This window comes from Chinchilla lanigera, unplaced genomic scaffold (genome assembly GCF_000276665.1).
Source record: "Chinchilla lanigera isolate Chin_1 unplaced genomic scaffold, ChiLan1.0 scaffold00208, whole genome shotgun sequence".
NCBI lineage: Eukaryota > Metazoa > Chordata > Mammalia > Rodentia > Chinchillidae > Chinchilla > Chinchilla lanigera.
Window position 1 is genome coordinate 284933 of NW_004955609.1, and position 21460 is coordinate 306392.

The 21460-nt window shown below is 37.0% G+C and overlaps 1 protein-coding gene across 1 annotated transcript in view; it reads right to left on the minus strand.

The window, feature by feature from the left end:
• LOC102011607 (3-beta-hydroxysteroid sulfotransferase-like) overlaps positions 1–21460 on the minus strand; it is a 39442-nt gene that overhangs the window by 4533 nt on the left and 13449 nt on the right. The window contains exons 4-5 of the mRNA XM_005414930.2: positions 13985–14079; positions 12125–12302 (exon numbers count right to left, since the gene is read on the minus strand). Coding sequence (XP_005414987.1) covers positions 12125–12302; positions 13985–14079 — 273 coding nt within the window. The remainder of the gene's footprint in view (positions 1–12124; positions 12303–13984; positions 14080–21460) is intronic.

The following is a 21460-nucleotide window of genomic DNA, read 5'->3' on the forward strand; positions in this document are numbered from 1 at the left end:
TGCCTTCGAACCAACAGAGTATGGACTGAAACCTCCACAGACTGTGAGCTAAATAAACCTTTCTTTCCTTAATTTTGAGCATCAGGTATACTGTTTCAGCAATGAGAAAAAAGTAACCAAGACACAGACTCTCTCAGAGCTTCCTGTTTCTCTCAGCCAAAGTGCTTAGGCTCCCAGGAAAAAAGCAAGGGAGCAATTCTGTTCACAGGCAATGTGAACTTCAAAACAAAATTCATCAAAAGTGATAAAGGAGGACACTACCATACTTGTTAAGGGAAAGCTACAAAAAAAAAAGAGATAATAATAAGTATATATGTACCAAATACAGTGGCACCCACCAATATAAAAAATATTAATGACATTAAAAAATCAAATAAACACTAACACACTTGTAATGAAGGACCTTAATACCACATCCTCATAAATAGATAGATCAACTAGATAATAAATCAAACAAAAATATGGTAGCTGAACCAAATGTGTGAACAAATAAACTTAGTAAAAATCTACAGAGTGTTCCACTCTACAACATCAGAATACACATGCTTCTTAGCAGCACATGAGGCATTCTTTAAATAGACCACATAGTAGCCCATAGAACATGCTTCAAGAAATACAAACTAATTAAAATTATCCCATACATACAGTGCAATGATATTGGAAATCCATGGCAATAGAAACCACAAAAGCTCCATAAACACATGGAAATTAAATAACACCCTACTGAACAAACAGTGGGGTACAAATGAATTTTAAAAAGAAAATATATAGTATTTACTATTAAATGATAATGCCGATACCATATACCAGAACTTATTGGATGCAATGGAACACTTATGAGAAGAAAATTAATAACAGTGAACTCACACATCACGAAAACAGAATGAACTCAAATAAACAACCAAATGTTGAACCACAAACTTGTAGAAAAAAGAACAAATCAAGCCCAAAGCTCATGCAAAGAATATAATTATAAAGATCAGAAGAGATATTAGTTCAACTGAGAAATCAGTACACATAGGGGCTGGGGATTTAGCTCAGCAGCAAAGCGCCTGCCTGGCAAGCACAAGATCGTGAGTTCAGTTCCTGGTACCAGAGAAAAAAAACAAACAAAAAAAAGAGAAATCAATACACACAATAAAGGGATCAAAGAGTTGGTGTTTTGAAAACTTAAAAAAAAATGGCAAACACTTAGACAGCCTTATAAAAAAAGGAAGGGAAAGATTCAAACTGATGCAATTAGAAGTGACAAGGGTAAAGTCACAATGGACCCCGCAGATTTCCAGAGGATCATCAATACCTACTTTGAGAAACTTTACTAAGATAGAAACTTTAATAAGATAGAAAACACAGGGGGGCTGCGGATTTAGCTCAGCGGTAAAAGCGCTTGCCTGGCAAGCACAAGGTCGTGAGTTCAGTTCCCGGTACCAGAGAAAACACCCCCCCCAAAAAAAAAAAAAAAGAAAACACAGACTTCTAACTTTAATAAGATAGAAAACACAGAAGGAAAGGACAGATTCTTACACACATATAAACTACCAAAGTTGAATCAAGAATGTTTAAAAATATTAAATAACCCAATTTCAATCAATGCAACTGAAAATTTAATTAAAAGGAAACTGATCCAGAAAGAAAAGCTCAGGTCCTGATGGATTCACTACTGACTTCTACAAGAAACTTAGTGAAGATCTAATGTCAATACTCCTCACACCCTTTAAAGAAATTGAGAAGGAAACAATATTCGCAGTCATTCATGGAGGTGTTACTCTAAGATCAAAACCATAGAAGGATCCAACTAAAAAAGAAAACTATAGGCCAATTTCCCTAATGAGCATTGAGCATAAATGCAAAATCCACAAAAAGATACTGTCAAATGCAGCAAATCGTCAAGAAGATTATACATGACAACCAAGTTGGATTCATCCTAGGGGTGCAGGGTGGTTCAGCATATGCAAGTCGATAAATGTAATTCATCAGATCAAGGGAGCATGGTAATAAAAATGTTAAGTCAGATTACTATGAACCAAAGGTTAATCCCATTACTTGCTGTCCTTGAGAGGACTGGCTATCCTCTCAAGGACAGTAAATAAGATAAGGATGAGAACGTTGTGTGCAGGGAGTTCTGCTGGGGTTACCAGCCAGACCTGGGTTACTGAACCATTGTGAAAGACAAATACAGCTTTTGGTATGGGGCCATCTTTGTCTCATACTATACATAAACATTAGTTAGAAAGGAATTTTGGGGTTGATTTTGAAGCTTCTTGCTCATGCTGCTGGCATGCTGGCTGAGCAGGACACCAACTGGCTATTCTCTCAGAACTCCCCCAACTGTACATAGGTGTTGTGGGGCTTCCCCATCTGGTGATGTATTTTCTATTCCTTTATGACTTAAGTTGATTAATTTTCTTTTCTATTGCGTACTATGTGCTCTCTGATTGCATTAAACTTTCCTTTCAAATTACTTAGTGGTGGGTAGTGGCTTTGCTCATAGATTGAACCTCAAAAAGCAGATAAGAATGCACCACACTTGACAATTGCCTTGTCAATACACCATATTAAAAGAACCAAGGGAAAAAGCCATATGATCATCTCAATAGATGAAGAAAAAGCATTTGACAAAGTCTAACACCCATTCATGACCTAAAACAATCCTGCAGAAAACAGGAATAGATGGTCTTTATCTCAACAGGATAAAAGTCATCTATGACACACCAACATCCAATATCATATGACATGGTCAAAACCTGAAAGCTCTCTTTTAAAATCAAGAACCAGAAAAAAATGTCCACTATTACCACTCCTATTGAATATAGTTCCAGACAAAATAGCTAAGTAGGGCAAGTAGACAACAGAAAGAAATAAAAAAGATAGGAAAGGAAGAAGTTAAATTATCTTTCTTTGCAAATGATATAATACTCTACATAGACTACACCATACACTCCACCAAAAGATTCTAGATTTAATAACCAGATGCAGTTGCATAACTAGGTACAAAGTCAACACACATTAATCATAACATTGCCATACACAACTAACAAATTCACTGAGAGAGAATTTTGGGAAATTACATCTTTCACAATAGCATTTCAAAAAAGTGAAGTACTTAGCAATCAATGTAATAAAGTAAGTAAAATGTCTCTACATTGAAAATTACAGTAGTCTGTAAAGGAAGATCAAAGAAGATATAAAAAAATGAGAAGATATTTCTCATTCATGAGTAGGCAGAATCAATATAGTGAACACGGCCACACCCCCAAAACTGACATACACATTTAATGCATCCCAATCAAAATACCACTAGAAAAAAGCCCTAAAATCCATTCAAAACCAAAAGAGACCTACAATAAAAAAACAATTCTGGGCAACAAAGGCAAGGCCAGAAGCATCACAATACCTGACTTGGAAATTATATTATGGAGCTACCATGATAAAAACAGCATGATAGTGGAAAAAAGCAGGTCTGAGGATCAATGGATCTGATTAGAAGAGACAGAAAGAACTTCAAACACACTCAGTCATCTTATCTTTGAAAAGCAGGCCAAACACATTTACTGGAAGGAAGATTGCCTCTTTAATACATGGTGCTAGAAAAACTGGCTTTCCACCTGCCAAAACTATAACTAGAGCCATGTCTATCACCATGCACTAAACTAAAACCAAAATGGTTTGAAGATATAAATATTAAAAAGGAAATGCTAAACGTGTTGGAAAAGAGGATAGGTAGAATTCTTGAAGACACTGGTGTAGCCAAGACTTCATGAACAAAACCCTGACTGCATGGGAATTACAAAGAATCAACAATGGTGAGCTCATCTTATTAAAAAGCTTTTGCACTGTTAAAGAACTCACCAACAAAGTGAAAATACAATCCATAGAGTGGGAAAATGTCTTAGTTATTCTTCAGACAAAGGACTAATATCGAGAACATCTAAAGAATTGAAAAAAATCTGAGCCCTCAAATTGAAAGACCCAATCCAAAAATGGGCATCTGAAATGAATAGATACTTCTCAGAAGAAGTACAAACAGCAAATAAGTAGCTGAAGACATGTTCCTTGATGATTTGAGATATGCAAACTACAAAAATGCTGAGATTCTATCTCACTCCACGAAAAATGGCTATTAGCAACAAATCAGCCAATACCAAATGGTGACAGTACTGTGGGGGAAAAGGAACACTTCTTCACTGTTGCAACCACTGTGGAAATCAGTATGGAGATTCCTCAGAAAACTAGAATGAGAGGTTCCATTTGATCCAGATATTCCCCTTCTGGGTATCTTCACAAAAAGAATAAATGCATCATACCACAGAGATATATGATGCTTGTAGCAGTGCAGTCTGTAATAGCTTCATGGTGGAAACAACCCATCAACTGATAGATGGATAAAAAGGTGTGGTCTATTTGCAGTGGATTGTTACTCAGCCATAAAGAAGGATAAACTTGAGACACTCCTCAGTAAGTGGATATATTTATGAACATATGCTTAAGTGAAATAAATGGGACACATTTGTGTAAGTATCACATTGTCCCTCTGGTGTGAGGAACTGACAGTATAAATTTGAGCTAAAATGTATCATAGATATTGTGTAATAGCTAGTAATTCTTCAAAAGGAAAGGGAATGGGGTGGAAGGGAAAAGAAAGAAATGAGAAAAATAGGGTAAAATGGAAACTAAGCTTTGTAAATGAGGAGGAAATGAGGGATTGAAGAGAGGAGAGGAAAGTGGGGAAAAAGAAATAAGATGCATCATGCACAGGTACAAAATCTTTATGATGAATGTGATCATTATGCATATCTGAACTGTATCAATAACCTTAATTAGAGTGAAAGAAATCTTTTTAATAAGAAAAACTACTCAATCCCCTTTACCACCAACAGAAATCCTCTGCAAAAAGTCTTCACTAACTACATTTCAATGAGCCTTTTAGTCTTCCGAGCTCCAAGTAAAATCACCCAACAGGCCTGGGTGATTTATACTGCAGCATCTCCCAGTTCTCTACCCAGTGTTAGCAGCCTTTCCAAAGTCCTCCCACAAACCAGTTTCAAAAGCTTCAAACTATTTTAATAATATTTCTAGCAATGACCCCACTCCTGATACCAAAACTGGTCTTAGTCTCTTTCTCACTCCTAAACACAATACCTGACAACTCCACACTTAATGAAGAGAGATTTATTTCAGCTTCCATTTAAATCCATGCACCATTGGCTCCAGTGCATGAAGTGCATAGTACAAGGGTCTTGTGAAGGAGAGTTGTTCACAGCAATGTAACCAGGGAACAGAGATTGGAGGGAGGAGCGGGGTCCTTATATCCTTCCACATTAAGCCACCAGAATCCGAGCTCTAACCAGACTCCACTACCTAACAGCAAGTTCAGCTGTTGAATTTTTCAGTGGCCACATCTGCTGATGAGTGGAGCACTCTTGCATTCCAATCACCTTCCAAAATGCATGTCTGTAAATGCATGCGAGTCTTGAGGGACATTTCAGATCTAAACCACTCCAGCACTACAAAAAAATCCTTCAAGATGACAGACTCCATATTTTAATTCAGGCACCTACATTTCAAAATATATCTAACTCAAAAGGCTTCATATCTGGTAGATATAGTGATCTTTTTATATTTCTGCTTATTCTTGCTTTTAAATCTCTCATTGACCAGGTGTGGTGATGCATGCCTGTAACCCCCACACTAGGGAGGCTGAGGGAGAGGACTGCTGCAAGTTGAAGGCTACCCTGGGCTACATAATGGGATCAGAACCAATGTGAATAATGTAGTGAGGCCCTGTTTCAAAAAAACTCTCATACACATTACATAATAATAGCTAAGGATGGTGATAATAATGCAACACACTCAGTGCTTCAAATGCTAAAAATTTATTTGCTAGCAATTCTAGATGCTGGAAGTCTGAGATCAAGCTGTCAGAAGGGCTTCTTCCATCTTCTGGGAGCCAAGAAAAGATCCCTTTCAGCCTCCTTTCCTTCCCTGGTGGTGGCCATTTTTCACCCATGTCTATCCACTGAGTTTCCTGTTTCCATGTCCCAATTTCCTTTTTAGAATTTCAGGAACTTTTTTTTTTTTTTTAAGGATAAAAGGAGGGAAACAGTAACAGACATACAACATATCACAAGCACAATACAGACAATACAGAGTTACAAACAAAGTGGTAGGGAATTAACAATGGTGGTTGTATTACATATTGATATCTTCAAAGTGGCTTCTCATGAAAACAGATATAGACATGCAATACTGGTCAACCAAAGACTCATTGACAGTTTCTTTCAGCATAGAAACAGCAGATAGAAGAACAACCATGTTATCTATCCTGTATATACATACATACAAAATTTCTCCTTCTTTCCCTTCTCTTTTCCCACATCCCAGAAGCCCTTTACTCTTCGGTGGTTTCCTATCATTTCACAGTGTCTATCATACCTCCGAGTTTAAATTAACTCTTTCAACTTTTACACTAGTGACACAATGCGGTGCTTGCACATGTATGTTTGATTTATTTCACTTATGAGTATGGTCTAGTTGTGACCATTTAAATATAAAGGCCTCGAGTTTATCTTTCTTTACAGCTGAGTAATATTCCATTATATAAAAGTACCATAATTTTCTTATCCAATCCTCGGTGGATGGACATTTGGATTGCTTCCACATTTTAGCAATTACAAATTGTGCTGCTATGAACATAGGTGCACATATATCACTGTGATATGATGTTTTTGATCATGGCTCACCATAATGGCCTCAGTTTTTAAAACTGTCTCTGTAAAGACTTTATCTTCAAATACATTCACAGTCAGAGGTGTTGGAGGTTTGGACTTCAGTTTAAGAGTTTTTGAGGGAAACCAATTAAGCCTGGACTTTTGTTTATAAAGACATCTTTAAAAGTTTTGTAAAACAGTAATACAAATAATGGTTGAGAACTGACAAATCCTTCTCTTGTCTGCATTTCTTGTGCTTTTAAATATTGAAGCCCCAATATTTCAATGGCAGAAAGTTTTGAATGAATTCCATTAGAGGTCATGGTCGTATTTACAATGTTTGCCATTCTACTATTAACAACATCAATGATGATATTTGATTTTCAGGATAGTTTGATGCTATAATCAGGTTAGTGTTATAGTGATATTAATCAAGTGTCAGGAACTCATGTTTTTAACATGGCACTTTAAATTAATATGCTGATATGTTTAATTACGCCATCTCTGATCACAACCAACATGAAAACACATAGTTGTAGCATGCCTCCCCAGTGCTGGGTGGTATCCTCCAGAATGAAAAAGAGGGAGAGGTGGGAATAATCATAATTTGGTCAAAAAAACACTGTGATGTTTTGGAAGTGGCCCCAAAACATGCCTGTGGAAGCTCGGTTATCAGCATCAGTACTTTTGCGAATGGTGGAAACTGTAGGACAAGAAGCCTTGCAGAAGTAATGTAGACCCCAGGGTGATTCTCATGAAGGAGATATTTCAACTTTGCCCTTTCTTGTTCCTTCTCTTTCTCTCTCTTCTCACACAATTAAGTTGATCAAGTCCACAGGTCTAACTACAGCTTACTTCTATTTAAGATTCTTTAAACTTTAGTTTAGTTGTTTAGTACATATGTGTTTATATTCCTTGTGGGAAATTGGCACATCTACATAAGAGGCTGAGGCTCCTTCTTTCATCACTTTCCCCTTCCCTCCATTCCCTCTCCATCCATCTTTCTATTCCCTAACGCTTTTGTACATATTTACTACATAATGTTATTTTTATCTCATGTATTTTGTCATAGTGATGTACAGCTGATGAACACCAGTATTACTGCTTTTATCTTAAAAATATGTATATCTTCCCTAGTTGGAGCATTTCTATAGCTGGTCTTGTCCCTAGTGCAGTTGGTGCAGGGAATCCGTGAACAATTAAGCATATAATTCTTGTACCTTGAACAGAAAAGGACCACCCAATATTTTGGAAATAGGTCAGTAGAATAACTCTCGCCTAGGACAAGACAACATTTAACAGAGCTTTTCAGTAAATTATGAAATGTGAACTAATTAAAATCCTTTTTATAATTAATGCAGTAAATTTTAAAGTTAACCTTGGAACTGCATTTATTTTCAAAAATAAATATCACAGGACCAAGATGAGTAAAGCAATGTATAATCTTACCAGTTTTCCTTCCTTTCCTTTTTAAATATTTAACGACATCTATTCATTTCTAGGTCTCTCTATCTGAGCATACTCAAGTCTTAAAGTAGGGTGGTTTTAAGTTTAATTGGCAGCATGAGATGATACATTATTCAAATAATTAGCTGTATTATTATTGTACTTTCCAGAGAAAAATAATACTTCATGATCTAATTGTCAAAATATGCAAGGATAAAAGTGACACTTCATTATTCAATTAAAAACTACAGACCACCAGCTTAGCAAAGCTAATAATGCCATACTTGGTAATTATCACTTGTTAGGGACCACAAACTATAAATTGACTGGCCTTTGCCTTTTGGGTTGGATTTTACATATGGAAATCCCTCTTCCTGGCTTCAGTGAGGCTCACAGAGCAGAATACTGTCTGCTGAGGGCAATACAGGAAGACCAGTGCCCAGGTATGGGGATGCATTTTAACTTCCTTCCTTTATGGTGTTAAATTTGCCCATTCAACCACTGCTTCTATGCTGCTCCAGGAAAAGCAAAATAACCCTGTGACTCATGGGCTAAATAAAATTTTGGCTAACAGAAAATACTAGGACTCTGCCCCAGAGGACATGGATCATCCCAGAGCCCTGCTGCACTCCTCTATTTTGTCTCTTCCTCTTTCTTTCCTGACACATACACCATAACTCCTGGCAGGAAACTGGAGACTCACTGCAGAAGTCCCAAATAACTGGCACCATGAAAAGCATCCCTAATAATCATTATCGGGGTAATTACTCCTCTTGACATTCTATGGCATGAAACATGTGTATGCAGCTGGAGGAGATTGAATGTCCATGGTGGCCATCTTCTGGAGGATCATCTTGGGCAAGAGGAGATTATGGCTATTGTCATGGAATTATGCCACAAACCTTGTTGCATCCTATTTTGTCTCTTCCAAAGCCTTAATTTGTCTTTTGACTTTCAACAACATTCTTGTTCCCTTACACCTGACTTACCAGCCTTTTGTGTAAACATAACATTAAATAATCTCTACCAAAATTTTGATGCCTTAAGAGAACAGTAAAAATGGACAATGTTTCATATTAGGTGTTCTAACAGAGTAGGGTGTTTTCTCACACTCTGGAGGTTTCCTGATGAGTCAGGGTGTCTGCTGCATTGCTCTCTTCTTGGAGTTTCTAATCTTGGATCATAGATGGCCATTTTCATCTGTTATGCTCTGTGCACATGGCTTCTAAGGATATATGTAAACCTTTTTTATGAAATCTGGGCTTACCTGTTGAACTTATGAAACTTTACTCCCTATCCCTCTTTTAATTCATGTCCTTCTCCCATCTCTTCCTCAAACCTCCACAGTGTTAACACATTCAGAGAGGAACACTGATTTACAAAGTCAATCTGAATTTTGCCTAAATCAGACATGGGTGTGACTAGAAGTATAATCATCATGAAGCAAACTTTCTCTCCCACTGAAAATCTGTAACCAAGACAAGTTACCTCTTTGAGAAAACAGTAGTCACATGTGAACTACATAGCGCATGGCTCCAACTGGACCTGACTCCCCCTGCCCCTGACCAGCTTGCCCTCAAGAAGCATTAGTCTCAGGGAACTTACCTCTCAGCAGGGAACTCAGCTTAGTACCTAAGTTGTCGTGGCAAGCACAGGGAAGGAGATAAGATAAGACAAGGAACTTTACAGATCCTAGGATATGTAGAGACACCTGAAAATTTACACCAGACACTTCACGGACTCCGCCCACTGAGGTACAGGACTGCCAGAGAACTTGACCATAGATGTGTATTGGGATCTTCCTGCCTAATGTGATGAGATACATTTCCAAGGAAATGTATCTCCTCTCCATCTCTCCATCTCTAGAAAAGAGACACACTTCTCTCCATCTCTACAAAAGAGACACACTTCTCTTTGTTTCAGGGAGTTGGTCTTATCATACTCTCTGTCTGCCTGCACCTGGGAACAATCAGTTCCATGCCCTGTTGCCTTTGCACAAGCCTGGTGGTCTCTGCCAGTTTCTCCCTCCCCTCTGTATGTTACATATATTATACATAGATATTCCAATTCTAGATGATACAAATCAGAGAGAAGAAATAGGTCAAGGGTCTTAGCAATCTAAAACTCAGCTTGACAATTTCCATTCTAGTTTCAGTTTGTGAATTAACTTAGAAGTCTTAGTGCTCTGATCTCCTGGACCATAGTAATCAGCAGTACTGACTTGCTCAAAACATTTTGAGCCATTTCATATATTTATTTCATGTGTCTCCATCCCAGAAATATTTGAGCTAGAAGGTTTCTGGAAAGATGAGACCTTTTAAAGGCAAAATTCCATGCTGCATTTTCGTTAGAGTTGATGCCAAGTACAGAAGCATAGTAAATTTCTAATTATTGGCTCCTTCCAGTGTCTCATAGCACAATCTCTCCTCACTCCTATTTCATGTATGTTATGTCTTCTTGTAACTTTTGATCAGAGTAGATCCTTTGAAATCACCAAGGGGGACCCCCACATGTCCATCATAATTCAAATCTCCTTTCAGACTGAAACAACTTTCTCCAGGGTCCTAGAACCCACATCAGTACAATAAATAGCTTACCCCAAAGGTTACATGAGACAGTCTTTTCACTAGGAGTAACTCTTCCAGTTTGGACAAATGTCTCTTAAGGATAATGTGTTTGTGGCTTCTTCTATATTGCAAAGGGGTTCTGAAGTGGAGCTTTGGAAATTGATAGAATTATTTGCACCAATAACGTTGTTGGTATATTGATCCATTGAAAGATGTATACATTGATAAAATTATTATAAAGTGATGGAAAGATAGGAAGCAGACCCTAAGTGAAAGGCTTGGAAAATGGGTGTGTGCCTTGGAAATGTATCTCATCACCATCCATTTCATTTCCATGTCTTCCTCTCTCTCTACTTTCTGGCAGCCACCAGCTGTGCTCTGTTCCTCTATCATGCTGTAGGGAAACTTGGAGGACAGGCAGGGAAAGGTAAGGACCTCAGTGAGGTTTCTGGCAAATAAAGAGTTAATCCCCTGCTAGACAGAGTGGCTATGAAAAACAAGCAGAGAGAACGGGAAAGCAGTGTGGCTCACTTTGGTGCCAGGGCCACAATTCCCTCTTCCCACAACTTCACACAAACACAAAGAACCCAAAGTGGGGCACAGGCTATATTAAAAGTTCACTTAGTATAAAAAACATACACCTGGACAAGGACACACTCTCCTATACATACATATTTTATTATTTTCTCACCATATTAATACACTAACAGACACATGCATCCCATATTTGCCAACGTGGCCTCGAATATGAGGCTCTACTATACCCTCACACTGATCGCCTTGACAAAACAAAGAGACCGAAGAAAGCTCATCCAACAAGGTCCAAATAGGCAATAGAACAAGAAACTAGTTGAATCAGGGGTCTCAGTGCCAAAAGCAGCCAGTCAAGTTATAACAATGCTCAAGGGGAGAGTCCCTTTCTTGATGTGTAATAAAGAATTCTAAGAATAACAACCTTCAAGTACTGACTCCAGGCTCGCTACCTTACTCCAACAAGGTAGTATCTATTGTCTTATTTCCCTCCTCTTTCCAATAAAGTGATTTTGTTTCTCCCTTTAAACTTAAATCTCTAATTCTTTATTGATGCAAGTTTACAAAGTCCAGCTAAAATTTACACTCTGCGCGTGTGACAACATTCTCCTGCCATCATGATTTTGCCTCACCACAGGCCTTAGAAACATAGGGCAAAATCATCCTGGAAAGAAATCTCTAAAATCAAAAGCCAAAATAAATCTCCCTCTGGCAAGTTCCCTACTCAAATATATAATTTCAGATGTGGGAAGCCCACTGTTACAGTTATTACAGTTGATGCCTTTAAACCCCTTAATTTGTAGCATTCCTTGCTAACCCCAATATGCCACACTTGTACTCTGGTAAATTTGAAACCAGGACAGTTCCTCTTACCTTTTCTGGTAATTAAGGTATTCGGATCCAGATAGGTATGATGCAGCAGGGAATAATTGGACATCTTGTTTTCTTTCATGCTTTGGAAGGAGCTGTACTTGACTACTAAATCCAGGCTTTTCAAATCTAAACTCTTCCCGAGAAATTGACATATTTTCTGTATACTGCCTCTTATGTCCTAAAGAAGAAAAAAACTATAATACATGTATGAAAGACAAGGACAACAGAGAGTAGAAGATGAGAAGGAGGGTGCTTTACAAGATGTAGGAGAAGAGGGAAGAAGAGAGGAATGATTCAGAGAAGAAAGAACAGATTGAAAGTGGATTCCAAGTGAGGAATACAGAGAAAAAGGCAAAGAGGTGAGACCATGGAGACACAGGATGTGCGTTAAATAAAGAATTTCCCAGGATCGTTGAATTCTGGACTACTCAATGAAAAAGGCTGGAACTTTCAAATATTAGAAATGCTCTGGATTCTAATAATAAGGAAGAAGAGATCTAGAAAGAATTTCATTTGAATTTTAGACTTTTTCTTAAGGCTGGTAGGCTTTTGTTCTTTTTTCAAATACTAGGCATTGAATGTAAGTCCTCTGCTGTGAAACACATCTTCATGCTTTTTATGTCTTTAGTACTGACCATGTTGTCCAGACTTTGTTTAATAGTGACAGTTAAGTTGTCCAGACTCAGCTCAAACGTGTGCTTCTTCTGCACCAGCATCCCAGAATACTAGCATTATGGGTCAGACCATAATTTTTTCACTCTTACACTGATCCCATGACCCCCATTTACTATCAAACAAGAAGACAAACAATCATGACAGTAAATACAAATAAAGTTATTGTGTGATTCCAAAGTAGAAAAACAGTAAGGTGTCAGATCATTCACCTGAACTAAGGTTGGCAGCAAAGAATTCTTGTTAGAAATGGATGGCATGCTGTAAACAAAGACAGTTTTGATGACATAGCCAGAGGAAAATTGTAAGAGTGTGTGTTTTCTGAAGTGAAACTAAATTTCATGTGCATGGATATTTTAATTTTCTATAAGTTATCCCCAAGACATGAAATTCCTTTTCCAATACTATGGTCACACTTACACATTTAGTATGTTGTTTAACATTTTCTAAATATCTACTTACATTGATGTTTTAATCAGTATTCACATTGCAAACTGATATATAGTAAATTCAGCTATGTATGTAGTTACAGTTGTGGCATTATAGTATATATATAATATGTAACCATGAGGTCAGTGAAATAAATCTATCAGCTCAGACATGTGCATTGTACTATCTTCATGTTGAGAATAATCAAAACACTAACTAATACTATAACGTGAAATTATTTGTTAGCAATCAGTTATCTTATGGGATACAAAACATGAGAAATTGTTCCTCATGTAGAACTGCACTCTGCAGATCTCACATTAAGCAGGGTTTCCTATTTCTATAGCACTTGACCTCTCAGAGTGTTCATGCAGACTGTTTCTCTGTGTTCATCTCTCTCCTACCAGTCTAAGGGATTCTGTGGGGGAACCAGCTTCAAAAAATGCCTTCTCATCTCTACCAGAAGCAGCACATGTCCTACCCACAGAAAAGTTTACAAACACCAGCATGACCAAAAGCCATCACAGTCTTCCTTGGTGCAGAGAAAATATAAAATCCCATTAAAATGGTATAATTTTAAATGATGAAAGGGCAAAAATTTATTGGCAGTTAACCAGGGACTTCATCTCACTTTTAGTGACTCTTCCTGGGACTAAAATTTGACAAGAGAGGGCAAATGGCAATGCTGGGGGTTGGAACATAGGAGAGAGTGCAGGTGACAGTGAGATGGCATGTGATGACTGTAAGCATGCCCTTTACCTTTTGCAGCTCTTCATAAGACAAAACAAGGAAATTTTCCCTTCCTCTCAGGGACATCCAGCCACGAACGTGCTCAAACCATGATCCCCAAGGCACTGCATGGAGAGAAGCAGGAGACATGATAGATTAAAAACTGTGAAAGTATGTTTTGACTTTATAATCTTCACTCCCACCCAAGACTTTCACAGCTTTACTAACCTGACCCATAACACTTGGCCTATACCAGTTGCACATATTTTCAGTGTATAATGTACCATTTATATGCATGGTGAAATGGTAAAGTTAATTAACTTAATCTTAACTTTCCATATGTATCTTTTGTGTGTATGTGGGGTGAGCAATCACATAGATTACATTGGCAGGGGGATTCCTCTGGGAGGAGCATTTACATTTCAATGCACTAAGCCAGAAACAGTTTGAATAGCACCAGGTCTTTTACTGGCACCTTCTGTGGTAATCTACTTTTCTTTTTTATTTTAGAAATAAAAGGAGGAAAATACTAACAGATCGACAACATTTTACAAAATAGCAAAGGATCAGTACAGACATTACAGAGATACAAACAGAGTGGTAGGGAATTAACAATGCTTATTGTATTACATATTGATATCTTCAATGTAGTTTCTCAGGAAAACACATATAGACATACAAAGCTAATCAACCAATGCCTCACTGACAGTTTCTTTCAGCAAGGAAATACAGGACAGTAGAACACCTGTGTTAACTATCCTGCATATACATATATACAAACTTTCTCTTTCTTTCCCTTCTCTTTTCCCATATTCCAGTTATCCTTTACCTATGAGTGTTTTCCTATCAATTCCCTATGTCTGTCATATCTCCTAGTTTAAATTAATTCTTTCAGGCTTTACACTAGAGAAACAATGCAGTGCTTGCACATGTATGTCTGATTTATTTCGCTTATGAGTATGGTCTCTAGTTGTGACCATTTGCCCATAAAAGCCTCGAGTTTATCTTTCTTTACAGATGAGTAATATTCCATTACATAAAAGTACCACAATTTTCTTATCCAATCCTCAGTGGATGGACATTTGGGTTGCTTCCACATTTTAGCAATTACAAATTGTGCTGCTATGAACATAGGTGCACATATATCACTGTGATATGATGTTTTTAGATCTTCTGGGAAAATACCCAGCAGGGGCATAGCTGGGTTGAATGGGACCTCTAGACCTAGTTTTCTGAGGAATCTCCACACTGATTTCCACAGTGGTTTCACCAGTCTGCATTCCCACCAGCAGTGGAGAAGGGTTCCTATTTCTCCACAGCCTCGCCAGCATTTGTTATTGGCTGATTTCTTAATGCTAGCCATTCTTACTGGGGTAAGGTGGAATCTCAGCGTTGTTTTAATTTGCATTTCTCGAATGACTAATGATGTTGAACATTTTGTCATATATTTATTTGCCATTTGTATCTCCTTGTCTGAGAAGTGTGTATTCATCTCCGCTGCCCATTTTTGGATTGGGTCTTTGAATTTGGAGGGGCTGAAGTTTTTTATTCTTTATATGTTCTAGATAGAAGGCTTTTGTCTGAGGGACAATCAGCTAAAATTTTTTCCAAGTTTGTGGGTTTTCTTTTTACTTTGCTGGTGATTTCTTTAGATGTGCAGAAACTTTTCAGTAGAATGAGATCCCAGTTGTTGATTCTTTCAAGTGTTTCACGTGCAAATTGGTTTTTGTTCATGAACTCTCTGCCTACCCCTGTGTCTTCAAGGTTTTTACCTATCTTTTCTTCCAGTAGCTTTAGTGTTTCTGGTTTAATATTGAGGTTTGTGAACAATTTTGACCTGAGTTTGGTGCATGGTGATAGGCTTGGGTCTATTTTCAGTCTTTGGCAGGTAGCAAGCCAGTTGGTAATCTACTTTAACCCCTTTAGAGAGAGGGTTTCTGGATCAAGGTTCCTTGTCTCAAAGGCTCTACCACCAATTAATGTTGTCACTCTGGGAAACAAGCATTCACTGCTTCAATGAATGAGAGGCATTTAAACTATATGCAATCACACCTTTCTGCACTGGACCCAAAGGGTCGATGGTCAGCTCATAATGCAAAAGAAATTTATTCATCTTCAACTGTGCCATGCCTTAATTCTTCCACCTTTGCTCAACAGTTTATATCCAATACTCATTTGAAGCCCACAAAAAATTCTTTCATAGACTCCCATTTGAAGCCTCTGTAGTCCTTGACTCCTGCCTAAGGATCCTGTCTTCACTTATAGTCAAAGAATGAAAGAGGCAGAGCCTCCCAGAGGCTCTCATCAAAGGTGATGGGATCCTCTGATTTGCAACTGGAGATAACAATCCTTTTAGGAAGCAGATGCTCTCCTTGCTCATTGGCCAGAAGAAAAAGAAATAATACAACCTTCCTCCCAAATTGAAATACAGGCATAAAATACACACAAATGTTGAACAGAAGTTCAGTTATGATTGTAATCCGTTTGTTTATAAACACACATAAATAATAAGCTCAGTAAGTAGAAGAAAAAATATATATACCTTAAAGGAAAAATACTTGCCTATTTTTGTACATTAATTTTATGTTAAAACTATCATGCCTATTTCATATAGCCTGTGAGAGCTTTCATATTCATGGACTTGACCAGCTGTGATGGAGATTCTGCAGTCAGTAAAGGCAAAATCACTTATTCTTTTGTCCTTATAGACAGTATGATGACTCCAGGACCATAAAATAGTAACAATAGTAGTGCAGGAGTTGTTGGCAGCAAATTTTTAAAAAGAGTTTCTCATTTGGAAGAGAGAAAGCAGAGTAGTATTACACATTATTGAATAATTGTCTTTATTAATGAATTAGTTTATTCAGGAATAAAAGAAATGCAGTTTGTATGAGTGAAAGAGGGCAGAAAATAAAGAAACTTCAATCACTGAAAAAAGAGCATTATTGAAGAGTGTGAATGAGAGGATGGTGGTTCTGGTGAGAAGAGCGATGGCAGTGTTAGCAGGAAAAGTGTAAGCTCACACCCTGTGCCTCTTCCATTGTCCCTAGCATGGTCATACTGGTGGGAAGAGTGCATACCCATGTCCTGCACTTCTCTCAATCTCCCTGGAATGTCACTGCAAGAGGCAAGAGTGTAAGCCCATGCCCTGTACCTCCTCTGTTGTCCTCAAGATGGTGGTACCATTGAGAGGAGTGTTAGTCCATAGTAAGCACTTCCTCCATAGTCCTGGAATGGTGGTGCCATTGAGAGAAGTGTAAATTTGTGCTCCTTCCTTTTTCTATTGCCCTGGGATGGCAGTGCCAAAGAGAGGCATGTAAACTTACACTCCTCCCTTTCTCCATAGCCCCAGGACAGTGGTGCCAGGAAGAGGAGACATCTAGAGGAACAGACACCTCCTAAGAAAGCCTCAACATCAGTGATTAAGGCTATTTAATATAAGAGAACTAAAAGCAACAACACAGAAAACAAAATAAAATAGAAAATGACAAGACAAAGAAGCAAAATGCAATCTCAAATGCCTAGCCCACCCAGAAAAAGTCCAGAACACAGATAGATAGAGGAAATGGGAAGCTAACAAATGAAATTTTCTGAAATGATAGCAGCAGATGTGAAAAAGCAAGTGGAAGAGGCCACAGAAAACATAATCTCCAAGGTGCAAAAAATATCACTGTAAAAATAAAAGACATTAAAGCAGACACAGATAAACAAAAAGAGGAACTCAGGAAAACAATGGAAACCAAGAATGCCAAACATAGACCATGAATGGAATCAGTGAAATAGATCCAAACAGAAATGCAGGAGATTAGAAACTCCACTGAAAAACAAAGAATGAAGGTGAGGATAGAATACCAGATCTAGAAGATAGGCACGCAGCTAGTGACCAAGAAACAAAAGGTACCTTAAAAGTCATAAGAGATCACAAGAAGCCAATCCAACAGCTACAGGAAGAAGCAAAGAAAAATAACATGAGACTGATTGGAATCAGTGGGAAAGCTCGAGACAGTGAAAAAACCATTAAAAACCTCTTTCCAGAAATAATGGCAGAAAACTTCCCAAACATAGATAAAGAATTTGACATACAAATAAATGAAGTATATAGAACTCTAAATAGCCATGACCAAAATAAATCCACACCAAGACATACAAAATTTCAGAAATTCAGCATAAGAATAAATAGTAAAAGCACAAAATAAAAAAAAAATCACCTATAAATGAAAGCTCATCAGAATAACAGCCAACTTCTCAACACAAATACTCAAACCAAGAAGAGCTCGGAGTGAAGTATTTCAAGCCCTAAAGTAAAATCATCTTCAATCCAGGTTGATGTACCCAGCAAAACTCTTTCAAAATTGATGGGCAAATAAGATACTTCACGACAAAGAACACCCAAGGAAATTCATGACCAGCAAACCAGCTCTATAGAAAGCAGTGAAACACATATTGGAAAGAGATAACAAAGACCACAAAAACAGAAACACTAATAGAAAGAAGCCACAAGGCAGGGCAAGCAATTAAACAGAGCAGAAAGACAAGGAATAAACAACAGGGAAACAATATGGAAAAGAAAAGCTAATATGTATCAGTTATACTCATCAAAGTAAATGGCCTCCACTCACCAGTCAAAAGAAACACTGGCAGAATGGATCAAGAAGCAAAATCCAGCAATATGCTGTATTCTGGAAACACATGTAACCCGCAAAGAAATTCATAACTAAATTTAAAGAATGGGAAAAATTCTCTATGCCATAGGAACCCAGAAAAAACCAGGGCTAGGTATTCTACTTGCAGACAATGCAAACTTTAAGCCAAAATTCATCAAAAGAGATAAAGAAAGTTCCTACCTACTCGTTAAGGGAAAACTCCAAGAAGAGTTAGCAATCATAAATATTTATGAACCAAATACAATTGCACCCAACTACATAAAACAAATATGAACAGACATGAAAAGCCAAATAAGCACCAACACAGTTGTACTGGGGGATCTTACTACCCACTCTCACGAGTGGATAGACAAACTAGACAAAAGATCAACAAAAACTATTCAAATTAAACCAAGCCTGTGAACAAATAGACTTAGTAGATGTCTACAGAGTGTTCCACCCCACAACACCAGAATACACATTGTTCTCAGCTACACATTGAACATTCTCCAAAATAGATCATATATTACCTGACAAAACATTTTTAAGTAAATGTAGAGGAATTGAAATCATCCCATGAATGCTATCTGACCCTAGCAAAATGAAACTGGAAATCAATGACAAAGGAAACCGCAAAAATTACATTAACCCATGGAAATTAAACAATACCCTTCTAAACAACCAATGGGTCACAAAGGAAATTAAAGGCAAAATTAAACAATATATATAGTTAAGTGGTGATTCTGATATAATAATATACCAAAACATCAGAGATACAATGAAAGCAGTCCTACAATGGAAATTTATAGGTACTCATATGTCAGGAAAACAGAATAAGCTTAAATAAACAACCTAAAGTTGAACTGCAAAAGGGTACAAAAAGAACAAATCAAACACAAAACTCAAATGAGTGAGGAAATTATGAAGAGCAGAAATTAAAGCAATGGAGACTAAGAAACCAATACAAAGAATCAATGAATCAAAAAGTTTCTTTGGAAGAATAAATAAAATTGATAAACCATTAGCCAACCACATCAAAAAAAGGAAACAAAAAACACAAATTCATGCAATTAGGAATGAAAAGAGGGAAATTATAATGGATTCCACAGAAATTGAGGAGATCATCCCTATATTGTAATAAGATGGAAAACACAGAAGAAATGGACAGATTCTTACACAATTGTATTGCCAAAATTAAATCAAGAAGATATAAAAATTCTAAATAACACAATAACAGCAAATGAAATTGAAAATATAATTAAAAATTTACCAACAAAGAAGAACCTAGGCCCTGATGGATTCACTGCTGAATTCTACAAAAAAAATTTAGAGAAGAACTAATGTCACTAATGTTAAAACACTTAGTTCATTGAAAGGAACAGGAAATGCTTAATTGTTCGATCAATCTTGCATACCTACATCTGGTAATATGAGTATCTTTTTTGAAGAATACAATATGTAATATAACAACTATTGTTAATTCCCTATCACCTTGTTTCAAAACTCTGTATCATTTTTACTGTTTATTTTTCTTTTTTTCTCTTTAAAGTTAAAAAGAGAAATTAAAGAAATTGAAAGGGAAGAAGTACTTCCAAAGTCACTCATGGAAACAAGTATTACCCTGATTGCAAAACCAGAGAATAACACAACCAAGAAAGAAAATTACACACCAGTCTTCCTAATGAACACTGATGTAACAATCCTTAATATGATAATGGCAAACAGAATATAACAAATCATCAAGAAGATTATATATCATGACCAAATAGGATTCACCCCAGGGGTGCAGGATGGTTCAAATATGAAAATCAATAAATGTAATACACGATATTAAGAGAATCAAAGACAAAACCCACATGATCTTTTCAATGGATGCATAAGAAGCATTTGACAAAGTCCAATACCCATTCATGATAAAAAAAAACTCTACATAGAATTGCAATAGGAAAGCTTTACCTCAATCTTTTAAAAGGATTTATGACAAATGAACAGTTAATATCATATAAATGGTCAGAAACTCAAAGTTTTTACCCTAAAATCAGGAAAAAGACAAGGATGTCTATCACTTTTATTCAATATAGTTCTGGAAATATTAGCCAGGGCAATTAGACAAGAGCAAGAAATAAAAAGAATAAGGATAGGAAAGGAAGAAGTTAAACTGTCATTATTTGCAGATGACATGATACTCTACATAGAAGATCCCAAAAATTCCACCAAAAGATGTCTAAATTTAATATCCAAATTCAGTAGTGTGGTGGGATACAAAGTTAATACTCAAAAGTCATTAGCATTCTTGTACACAAGTAACAAACTCACAGACAGAGAAATTAAAGAAAGCACACCCTTCACAATATCATCCCCAAAAATGAAATACTTAGGAATCAATCTACAATAGGCTGTAAAACATCTGTACAGAGCAAATTACTGTACCCTAAGAAAGGAGATTGAATAGGATATCAGAAAATGGAAAGATATCCCTTTATCTGGGATAGCAAGAACCACCATCGTGAAAATAGCCATACTCGAAAAACTGCTAAACATATTTAATATAATCCCAATCAAAATAATAGTAGCATACATCATAGACTTAGAGAAAATCTTCCTGAAATTCATTTCAAACCAGGAAAGACCTAGAATAGCAAATGCAGTTCTGTACAACAAAGGCAAATCAGGGGACATCACAATCCCAGACCTGAAATTACACTTCAAAGCTGCTATGATTAAAAATCAGCATGATAATGGCAAAAAATCAGGCATACGGATCAGTGGAATAGAATAGAAGATGCATAGGCATTACCAAACACACTCAGTCACCTTATCTTTGAAAAGGGAGCCAAATATATTCACTAGAAGAAAGATAGTT